We start from the raw sequence: 12056 nt of genomic DNA on the forward strand, positions 1-12056 counted from the left end.
ATGCAGCATGACGATTAGAGGCATCTCCAGAAAACTTCTAACTAAATTTTTCTCTCAGCCCCTAGGATGTATATGGAGAAACCTAATTTTTCTCATTCTTTCCTGATAATGCCAGAGGGCCTTACTCCCTTGTTAGGAAGGGACATTATAACTAAATTAGAGACTGTGGTGCTACTAACTCCAGGGAAGATAAACAATTGCATGAGTTTTTGGAAATTACTGGATATCGTAGGCTGTATATACCAGGGTTCAGGAAAATAGTTTGCCTGCTCTATCAATTATTAAAGGAGACTCAATCCCACCTACTCTTCCCCCCCAAAAAATAATAATACACTGGGGTCTGATTCCTAGACACTGTCTCCAGCCCTTGGAATAGTTACAAACAGAGCAGGGCAATTAGCATTACCAAGCTCACAGGGCTAAAAGATCATTAAGACACAGCATAAGGCCTTTCATTCAGGGAGGGACAAAACTTATCAAATGGTCCAAAGGATGTTTACTGGGAAAAAAATTTGTCAAGGACAGTTCTACAAGTAGTATCAGTCTGTAAAGTATGTCTTAAAAACAATCCTTCCAACCACAAACTTGCTCTCCCAGGCACCCAAGGAACTGGAGGCTATCCAGGAAAGACTAACAATTAGGTTTCACTCACGTGCCAAGGTCTAAGGAATTCCAACATCTGTTGGTATGGACTGATACTTTTACTAACTGCGTAAAGGCCTTCTCCTGTGAGACAAAAAAGGCACAAAAAATAATAAAAGTTCTGCTTTATAAAATAATACCCAGGTTTGGATTACCTAAAATTTTGCAATTAGTGGTAAATGGCTGCTTTGACTCTTTCTCTAGTAGAACTCCTGGCTCTTAAAAAAGTTTTACATCTCAAAATAAAGCAGACTGTCTTCTTATACTCAGCAAGACTCTAAATAACACCTCACAAGCATTAGACGCTTTAAATTTTTTTAATTAAATTAGGACCAAACTCTTGAAAATTGATTACTTACTGCTCCTGCTCCTCCATCACCTGGGTTATGAGAGATTCTCTGACATATGTTGTTTACAAAGTCAGGGTCTCTCCTAGATTGTCTGACAGGTTTGATAAACTATACACATTATCGTAAGATGCCATCTTGTTGGCCAGTATAATCTTTACTTTGTGTTTTTCTCTTTGTGTCTGCTAATGTTTATGCTGCCTCATGCCTGCCAACCTTCCTGTAAAACCATACTGTGGGCCACTCGACCGACCCTTGGGTAGACTCTAACTGCTGTACCCCTACACCATCCATTATCAGCTTGAAGAAGCCAGAATGGTCATCGTCCCTGTTCCCTAACAGCAGTTATAAGCCCTACTCCAGGGAAGAAATAAATAGGGAAAGGGTTAACATTAGGCAGGGAGAGATAAGGGACCTTCAGGAAGGCAGACTGCAACTGCAAATGGGAGGCTAAAGAAGAAGATGGGGTTCTCCCTTTATAAAATCCTTTATGAGCACCCTCCCCCATTATCAAGGGCATAAGGGGGGATCTAAATGAGATAGACAATCTAACCCTAAGACAACAGATGCGGGCCCTTGGCTTTGCCCTAACCACCTTACACCACTGGGTCAGGGAACGATTACCTTAGGCCCCAAGCTGGTCCTCAGCACATTCTGCAGCCCCAGGCCCACTCTGATGCTGACCACCTGTGCCACCTGGGCTTGGGCCACCTTGGCTTTGGGATTCAGGGTCTTCTTCATGGTCACCACAAATAACCAGCACAGGAAAAGGAGGAGATCCGGCATGCAAAGTGTCCAAAGCTGGCTTGTAGGTAATTATTTTTGACAAAGTTGAAAAAATCTTTTAGAAGGTTAGCCTTTTGGACAAATGACCACAGAACAATTAGATATCCATAGGGGGAAATTAATTTCACCTAAGCCTCTCTTCTTATTAAAAAAAGAAATCATTGAATGTATCCTAGACTTAACTGTAAAACATAAAGCTATAATCTTTCAGAAGAAAACAGAAGAAAATCTTCAAGATCCAGAGTTTGTGTAAACATGCTTACCTACATATGTCAATATTCTAAATTGCATACAAATGGAGAGATATGATGTTTGCAGTATCATCTCTGGAGTGCCAGCAACTTACGTTGTAATTTAGGTGAACTTTTGCATCTCACATAGACCAGGACTCCTTCTGAGAGTGAAAAACACTACAGTAATCATGGACAGCACTATGGAATCACACTATCAGTAAATCAGATCACAGATGCGTGAATAGATAGGGACCTGGTGAGTTGCAGAAACCAGCTGGGCTCTCAGGGCTTTGGGCCTGTGACAGGCAGGTGGCTCTGTGAGACAGCCTACACAGCTGCTCAGTAAGGACCATTTACTCAAAGGAGCCTGGACCTGAGGACCAGGTCTCCCTGCTGAGAACTTAGCAGCTATGTCCTCTCTGGAGTGGCAGAGTTCCCTGAGGAGGGACCTGTGTGTTGTCTCAACAGATGCTTCTTCCCAGGGCTCTCCCCAGGGGTGAAGTCAACCACCATCCTCTTCAGTGTGTGGTGTGAGCTGAGCTCCAGCACCAGGGCTTAGGGAGGGGCTGGGCAGTCACTAGATGGAACCTATTTGCATGGACAGCCCCTCTTGCGGCAGAGGGTAGAAGACAAAAGGAGGCCAGGGGCAGTCAGGTTTACTGTGGGCACCAGAAATTGTGTCACCATGGCCTGGACTCCTCTCCTCCTAGTGCTCCTCTGTCACTGCACATGTAGGGATAGGCCTTGGGGACAAGTTCTCAGTTCCCAGCCTGCATCAGCCCCTCTGACTCAGAGCATTGAAGACATTTACCCAGGCTTCTGCCCCATCACCCATGCATGTCTGTGTTTGCAGGTTCCATCTCCCAATTTGTGGTGACCCAGCCGCCTTCCCTCTCTGCATCTCTGGGAACAACAGCCAGACTCACCTGCACCCTCAACAGTGAAAGGATTGATATTTACCCCATATTCTGGTACCAGCAAAAGCCAGGGAGCCCTCCTCGTTACCTCCTTACCTATGTAACAGACTCAAATAAGCATCAAGACTCTGGGGTCCCCAGCCACTTCTCTGGATCCAAAGATGCCTCTGCCAATGCAGGGATTTTGCTCATTTCCGGGCTTCAATCAGAGGATGAGGCAGACTATTACTGTCAGTCATTTGATGTTGGTGACAGACACAGTGATAGAAGTAGATGAAGAAGTTGGACAAAAACGTCAGACTGCTCTAGGGGGCGCCTTGGTGGCTCAGTCATTAAGCATCTGATTTCAGCTCAGGTCATGATCTCACGGCTCCTGAGTCTGAGTCCCACATTGGGTGTGTTTGAGTCCTGCTTTGGGTGAGCTTGAGCCCTGCTTCTCTCTCTCTCTCTCTCTCTCTCTCTCTCTCTCTCTCTCTCTCTGCCCCTCCTTGGATCCTCGGACTGCTCTGGGTACTTTCCCATTTTAAAATAAAATAACTTTGACATATTCTAGTGTTAAGAAGAAACAATAGGCCCAAAATGGAGTCACTTATATTAAGTTCTACAAAGACTTCATACCTAACCTACCTGTAGTTTCAGTCTCTCCAGGAGTTGAGTTTTCAGCCAAACCATCAGGAATTTCCCGGTCAGCACGAGTGATATAATCTGCCTGATGGGACTCCCTGCCGTTCCCCTAAGGGAAGGTGACCTTGCCAGAAACAACCCTTTTTCTGACTGATACCTTCCTTGTCCCGCCCAGCTTCTCCCTATGAAAGCCTCCATTTCCTAGGACTCCTCTAAGCACCTTCTTTGTCAGATGTGATGTTGCCAGGCTCCTGAATGGATGAATAAAGGCAATCAGAAATTTCAACTTAGTGGGTTGTATGTTTGTCCTTTAACATTAGCTACACCTGGAAGTAGATTCTGATCCACTCTGGATCTCCTCTCAATTTCCCATTTAAGGTTCTGATGTCTTAGGAAAACTTAAAACAAAAAGAAAACTCATGATGACAACAAAACTATGCTTTTTGATCCATATTTCATACGACCAGAACCTCTGGAGTGATATTATTATTATTATTATTAATCAATAGGAAGAAAAATAATTGTCCCTAAGAAAGCTTCTCTCGGGTCAGATGTCCCTGGGCCGTTCCAGCAAATTGACAGACCTTCTAGGGCATAGAGTGTGCTCTTTGTAAGGTCAGGGCAGAGCACTTCGCTTCCTTCCCAGACTCCTGTGCTGAGCACTGTCCAGGAGGATGGTGGCCCAGTGACAAAGGGACTCATTGTGAGGCGCTGTGTGAGGACACAGGCCCAGGAGGAATGGCAGGCATGGAGCTGGCCTGGCAAACTGACAGGGTGCCTGAACCTTCAGTTGGGATGTCAGAGAGAGGGGTGTCAGGCACAGGTTGGGTTGAGGGTCAGGTATGGGGCCCTAAGGACTGACAACCACTTTGTATAACGTAAGAGGGTGAATGGGGGGGCTCCACCATCACTGGAAAAACTCTGAGCTTGCTCCAGGGAAAGGGGTGAAGTAGATCCCATGGGTGTGACTTTCCTACAGCTGAGCCCACTCAGGACCCAGGAAAACCACTGTGAGTGGGATTTCCCAGGCCCAGTAAGAACTAGCCTGTGTCCTACCTTGTCACCCTCAATTTCCAGAGTGATCACATGCCCCACACTATGGGGTCCACATGCTGTTGTCTATTTAATTGTATGTCTACATCTAGGAGTGTGCCATTGAAGACTAAATATTTTGTTTCAAAAGGGAATCTCAGTGTCACAATTATTGTTCTCTGTTTTTCAAAACAAGATATTTGTCGGAAAATGACCTGCCCTCCAACTGTGGTTGAGAAAGAAAATTTCAGGGTGAAGAGGACAAAAGCTGGCTTGTTGACAATAAACACAGGCACATTTTTGACTTGACATACCTTACCCATCCATTTCTACCACTCCTGAGTCATTTGACACTTCTAAAACAATTTATAGTTTGTTCCAGGTTAAATCAAAAAGAGCAAAGGGTACAAAATATCAGTGATAAGGAGTGCCTGGGTGGTTCAGTTGGTTAAGGATCTGACCCTTCGTTTCGGCACAGGTCATGATCTCACGGTTCATGGATTCAAGCCCCACATCAGGCTCTGCACTGGCAGTGTGCAACATTCCTGGGATTGTCTCTCCCTCTTTCTCTCTGCTTCCCGCCTCCCATCTCAAAATAAATAAATAAACTTTTAAAATAATTAATGTTATATAATTAACATAATTATTTAATAATTATTTAATAATAGAATAATCTATTAAAATAATATTGTACACTTAATAAAAAGGAGCATTATTAGAAGTTTAAATTTAGTCATATTTATGCAAGAATAGAATTATGAATGTATATAAATGCTTCTCATCATTATGGATATTACATACTTCTTTTCTGTGTGCAGCTAAGTCTCTGTACTTAGTGTCCTCTGTCTCTATGGACTCACGAGCCATCTCTCTGTCATTGTGTGTATGAAAGGTGCTTCTTCACTGAGAAATTAAGAAAAACATATCACGATATTTTCACAGTGCATTTCTGTTGTGGTGAATGGGTCGGTGAATAATTATATGTTACATGACATATACCTATATATAATTATTTTTAATGTTATATTTTAGATAACCCCAAAAATGTAAGATGTGTGTCTTTGGTAAGAAATAGACACCCAGTCACACACATTTTTATGATTTGTTCAAGAAAATTAGTCACAGGAAGGGGAATGACCACACACAGAATTTATGGGACACTTGGAAGTTTTAGGACAAAATGAGACAGTTACCATGTTTACAACAAAGTCAGTATCATTCATGGTATGAAATGTCATAGTACACATGCCCATCACCACTGATTCACTTGACAATTCTCTATGTGTTTGAGAGAGAGAGAGAGAGAGAGACAGAGAGAAGTAGAAAAGTTTTCTGAATATTTTCCTTGAGAAGGTAGGTGCTAGGGACAGACAGAGGCAGCTGTGTGGGTCCCCAGGCCTCTCCTAGAATACCTCCTCAGGACACCCCACTACCAAAGTATTTTCTAGTCTAATGGGTGGCCCATGTCATCTTCTGATGTGAGGGTCCCTATGGAAACAGGACTTTGTGAAACCCCTCTTTTCTGTCACTTAGCCTCAGCTTAGCCACTCAAAGCGCACTTTTGGGGTCACCTGGGACCCCCAGACCTCACCCCCTGGATTTATTCCTCAGTCTCTCCTCCCACCAGGTCCCAGCTCCACCCTAAGCTCTGCCCTCTTCATGGAGACCCATTCACCTTCAGGTCAGGGTTCCAGCCCCAGGTCCTCCTGAAACAGCTGTGTTGAGATATGTGTCCCAGGGAGCTGACCTCTGTCTTTCTGTCCATGCAGAGCAGCCTCTTCTCAATCCCTTCGTCCATGGTCTTTGTTGATGGAACCCCTGCAACCCCACCAGGGATGTACAGGAGAAGAATACAAGGTGAGACCAGGAATATGAACATGCCTCTAATGGAAAATGGGGTCAGGGGGAGAAGGAACTTCTCCATCTTTTCAAACGATGGGATGTGGCTGGTCCAGGGCCTCTTTCTTTCTGCTGTGCTGACAGCAGGACACATCTCCAGGTCACAGGGCTCCCCAGCCCCACTAATGAAAACCCATGAGTGAGGGTCCCTAACTCAACACCTGAGACCATTCTAGGGATCTAAGGGGTACATAGTGGTGAGAAGGTTGCGGCCTAGTGAGGGGCTCGAGTGGGGGTGGGGGGATCCCTCTCATTTTTGAGGAGGGGGTGGTGGAAACCAGGCCTGGGCTGGCCAGACCTAGCCTGCCCCTCGCCCAGGCAGGATGCTGACATTGCCTTTCACACGCAGTGCAACCTGTACTGGGGCCAGCGGGGGCATTGTGGGCACATGTCTGAGCCACATGGGTGAGACCAGAGCTGTGTACTCAACACCTGACTGCTTGACTGGTGGCCTCTGCTCAGGGACCCTGTGTGCTGTCTCAGGGCTCTCCCCAGGGCTGTCCTCAGGGCTGAAACCAACCTCCATCCTCCTCAGTGTGTGGTGTGAGCTGAGCTCCAGCACCAGGGTTCAAGGAGAGGCTGGACTGTCACTGTCACCTATTTGCATGGACAGTCCCTCTTGTGGCAGAGGGTAGAGGAGAAAAGGAGGCCTGGGGCAGCCCAGCCCACTGTGGGGACTAAGTGCTGTATCACCACGGCCTGGACTCCTGTCCTCCATGTGCTCCTGTCTTACTCGGCCGGTAAGGACAAGCTTCAGGGACACAGGGCAGCCCTCTAGTTTGTGTCAGCCCCTCTGGCCGAGACCCTGGGAAACTATACTCTTGTCCTTGTTCCATTACTTATGAGTATCAGGTTCCCTGTCCCAGCCTGTGCTGACCCAGCCGTCTCCCTGTCTGCATCTCAGGGAACAGCCAGACTCACCTGTACACTGAGCAGTGGCTTCGGTGTTGGCGGCTACCACATATACTGGTTCCAGCAGAAACTGGGGAGTTCTCCCCGGCATCTGCTGAGGTTCTACTCAGATTCAAATAAGCACCAGGGCTCGGGGGTCCCAAGCCACTTCTCTGGGTCCAAAGATGCCTCGGCCAATGCGGGGCTTCTGCTCATCCCTGGGCCGCAGCCTGAGGACGAGGCTATTACTGTGCTACATATCATGGCAGTGGGAGCAGCTACTGTTACTCATGGTGACTCAGATAAGGAGGAAGTGAGACAAAAACCCCTAGGTCCACAGACCTTGTCTCCAAGCCTCTTTTATTGAGAAGCTTCTGTGGAGGCCCCTGTAAGGCAGACTTCTCTGTGGTGAGACCTGCCCTTGAGGAGGAAGCAGTGACACACAGATTATGCTGCAGCCTAAGACAGCACAGGTGTCCTAAGAGCACACATGCGTGAGGTAATAGAGCCCAAGTGCACATGCCCCAGGGCATTAATAAGAATAAATACTTATAAAGGAAGAATCTGAGTCTTTTCCTATCTATTGTATACTATTGTATTCCCTTTATTACTGTCGGCGAACAAGAATGTCCTGTCCCCTCAAAGATCCTTCTAGCTGGACTAAGAACCAAATTGATAAGAGACAGATAAAGAGGAGAAAATCAAACTTATTAGCATACATTCAGGGAATCCACTCATACATAGAAATTCCAAAGAGTGTCAGGAAAAAAGAGACATGTATGTCATTCTAACTAAGGAGAAGGGTTAGGGGTCTAGGGCCTCAAAGGGAAGGAATGCAATTCACAGGAAGATGAAAAAGAGTAAATGTTTGGTAAACAATTGTTTGCCCTGCCATATAGATGGGTTACTCAGATATATTTATTTAACTTATTCTGGAAAGGCCATCCAATTTGGATTCTTCTATGTAGATAAAGGAAGGGCCAACATTTCTCTTGACCTCAAAGTGTCTCAGATTAACTTCAGCTCAAAATAATCCACATGAGAAAAGGGCCCATCTTGGGGCAACCCGACCTCAACCCCTACAGTTGCCTCCTCTGAAACACCTCTGAAGTCTCACACATTCGAAGTTGAGCAGGTAGATTGTTACCTCTTGTGGAACCAGTCTCTTAATCTGACAATAGGTCAGTTCAGTTAAACTCATTTCAGGAGGCGGTGATGCTCTCAAAGGAAGCTCTCAAAGCTAGGCCCATATTGGGCAAGGAATCAGGTAACTGATAAGCAGCACTCTTATGGAAACAAAGGAAGAATGTAGGTTAATGGTTGGAACAAATTATAAACCCAGTACCTTGAGTCCTGAATTCTACCAATGAGATATCTAGATGTCGGACTGGAAGCATCTTCAGATGGCATAGGTCAGGCAGTGGTGATGTGAAGGATTTCCCTGGTGGCAGTTTTGATGTCTCTAGTGACCTTCTTGAGGTGCCCACAGAGCAACAGGCAGGAAGATTGTCTATACATGAGCTTTTGTGGGGATTTCTCTGAAGTTTACATCAAGTCATTTCTATTCATTTTGCAGGGCTTCAGGAATAAAGGGAAGTTTGGTTTATCAAATGATTCCAGTTGTCAGAAACTGAGAGAAAAATAAAAAATTTTACCTTGAAGTGTTGTAGCCAGGCATTAGGAGACACTAGAAGAATCCAGGATCTAGTCCAGTTTATAATGATCAATTGTAAAATTTAGTATCTACAAAGGTGTGTTACTGAAGCATATTTTTCTCTATAATCAACCCAATTTTTACTAAGGATAGCCAAATTAATAATAATGTGTTTGCAAAATGAGTCTAGATTTTTTTAAAAATGGCCTGATTATTTACATAATTCCAACAAGAAAGGTTGTTAACCATGTAAGTTCTTTAAAACCTGCTTTGCTAGAACTTTTATGAGGAATCTCTAGATGGAACTTATAACAGCCTCTTAAGGCCAAAAGCCAAGCCAAATTCTTGCCATCAGACTTCCTCTGTGATACCCATAGATTTGGATGAATTCCTCTCTTCTTGAGGTTCTCAAAATATCCTGAGGTTCCTGCACCTGCCAGGAAGTGACCTTCTTTACTCGGTGATGCTGCTGGGATCCCTGTGCAGGCTAATATTTCCAAGGGCTTTATTGGCTCCATAAGTTAACGTTAGTTCCTTAAAGCTGTCTGATCATATTCGAGTCTATGTATGCCTCTCTCAAATGTGACATTCCAGCAAAACCTTGGTAATATAATCAATGTTTGCTATTGTGCCCTGTTACAAGAACAGATTCTTATTGAATTAATGCAAATAAATATATTGCCATAAAAATATAAGCATATTTACTGAGAGTTTCTGGATTTTGGAGAGATCAAGCAGGGAGAAAAGATAGATGTTTTAATTTGTTCACAAAGGTATATTTGATCAAATTGCTGTAAGTCAGCTTAAGATAAAAAGTTCTATTAAATCTAGAAAAACAAAGTCTTTTTGAGTCTGTAATGTTTTAAGAAAAGTCATAAAAATTGTAATTATCTTAGTTTATTCAGTCCAATAGTATCATTTATTTTTATTTTTAAATTTTTAATTCCAGTATAATTAACATACAGTGTTATATTAGTTACAGGTGTACAATATAGTGATTCAATAATTCTATACATTACTCAGTGCTCATCATGATAAGTGCACTCTTAATCCCCACCACCTTTCACTCATCCCTACCACCCACTTCCCCTCTGGTAACCACCAGTTTGTTCTCTATATTTAAGAGTCTTGTTTTTTTGTTTGTTTCTTTTTTCTTTGTTAATTTGTTTTGTTTTTTAATATCCACATATTAGTGAAATCATATGGTACTTATCTTTCTCTGATTGATTTATTTCACTTAGCATGATACCTTTGGATCCATCCATGTTGTTGCAAATGACGAGATTCTTTTTATGGCTGAGTAATATTCATTGTATATATACACCACTTTTCCTTTTTTTTTATACACAACTTTTTCTTTACTCATTCATCTATTGCTACATACTTGGGCTGCTTCCATAATTCAGTTATTGTAAATAATGCTGCAGTAAACATAGGAGTGTATATATCTTTTTGAATTAGTGTTTTCATATTCCTTGGGTAAATAGCCAGTAGTGGAATTACTGGATGGTATCATATTTTATATTATTTTTTAAGATTTTATTTTTAAGTAATCTGTATACACAATGTGGAGCTCAAACTTACCACTCTGAGATCAAGAGTCACATGCTACACCAACTAAGCCAGCAGGCACCCCTCATAATTTTATCTGAAGAATAAAAGAACCTCCATACTGTTTTCCACAGTGGTTGTACCAGTCTGCATTCTCATCAGCAGTGGCTCCTTTTTCACATCCTCACCAACACTTGTTGTTTCTTGTGTTTTTGAATATTAACCATTCTGACAGGTATAGGGTGATATTGTGGTTTTGATTTGTATTTGCCTGATGATTAGTGACATTGAGCATCTTGTCATGTGTTTATTGGCCATTTCTGTGTCTTCTTTGGAGAAATGTCTGTTCATGTTCTGCCCATGTTTTAATTGGATTAGTTGGTTTTTTGGTGTTGAGTTGTATAATTTCTTTATATATATTGGGCACTAACCCTTCATCAGATATATCATTTGCAAATATCTTCTCCCATTCCTTAGGTTGTCTTTAAGTTTTGTTGATTGTTTCCTTTTCTGCAAAGAAGCTTTTTTTGTTTGGTTTGGTTTGGTTTGTTTTTAATTAATTTATTTTTTTAATCTACATCCAAGTTAGTTAACATATAGTGTAATAATGATTTCAGGAGTAGAATTTAGTGATTCATCACTTACATATAACACACGGTGCTCATCCCAACAAGTATCCTCCTTAATGCCTCTTATCCATTTAGCCCCTCCCCGCCCAACCACAACCCTTCCAGCAACCCTGTTTGTTCTCTGTATTTAAGATTCTTTTTTGATTTGTCCCCCTCCCTGTTTTTATATTGTTTTTGCTTCCCTTCCTTGATGTTCATCTGTTTTGTATCTTAAATTCCACATATGAGTGAAGCCATATGATATTTGTCTTTCTCTGACGAATTTCCTTTAGCATAATACACTCTAGTTCCATCCATGTTGTTGCAAATGGCAAGATTTCATTCTTTTTGATCACCACAGAAGCTTTTTATTTTGATATAGTTCCAATAGTTTATTTTTGTTGTTGTTTCCCTTGCCTCCGGAGATATATCTGGAAAAATGTTGCTATCTCTGATTCAGAGAAATGACTGCCTATGCTCCTTCTAGGATTTTTATGGTTTCAGGTCTCACATTTAGGTCTTTAATCCATTTTGAGTTTAATGTTATGTATGGTATAAGAAAATGATCCAGTTTCTTTCTTTTGCATTGAGCTGTCCAGTGTTCCTAACACAATTTGTTGAAGAGATTGTCTTTTTCCCACTGCATATTCTTGCCTCCATTGTTGAAGATTAATTGACCACATAATAATGGGTTTATTTCTAGACTCTATTCTGTTCCACTGATCTGTGTATCTATTTTTGTGCCATACTGTTTTGATTACTACAGCTTTGTAGTATATCTTGAAATTTGGGTTGTGATTCCTCCAGCTTTGTTCTTTTGCCTCAAGATTGATTTAGCTATTTGGGGTCTTTTGTGGTTCCATACAAATTTT

General features: G+C 42.6%; 1 long non-coding RNA gene and 1 gene segment (V, D, J or C); one reads left to right on the plus strand and one right to left on the minus strand.

Annotated features, from left to right (window-relative positions):
- Nucleotides 1-251: 251 nt before the first annotated feature.
- LOC125914011 (uncharacterized) lies at nucleotides 252-4220 on the minus strand. The gene is made up of 4 exons (XR_007455177.1): nucleotides 4134-4220; nucleotides 3553-3800; nucleotides 1614-1846; nucleotides 252-726 (listed from the first exon to the last, which is right to left on the minus strand). It is a non-coding gene; the product is annotated as an uncharacterized LOC125914011 (long non-coding RNA).
- Nucleotides 4221-6377: 2157 nt separating this feature from the next.
- LOC125914350 (probable non-functional immunoglobulin lambda variable 5-48) lies at nucleotides 6378-7738 on the plus strand. The segment is given in 2 exon segments: nucleotides 6378-6438; nucleotides 7347-7738. Coding segments are annotated over 2 exon segments (453 nt in total).
- The last annotated feature ends 4318 nt before the right edge of the window (nucleotides 7739-12056 follow it).

Source organism: Panthera uncia (assembly GCF_023721935.1).
Source record: "Panthera uncia isolate 11264 chromosome D3 unlocalized genomic scaffold, Puncia_PCG_1.0 HiC_scaffold_8, whole genome shotgun sequence".
NCBI classification, from domain to species: Eukaryota; Metazoa; Chordata; class Mammalia; order Carnivora; family Felidae; genus Panthera; species Panthera uncia.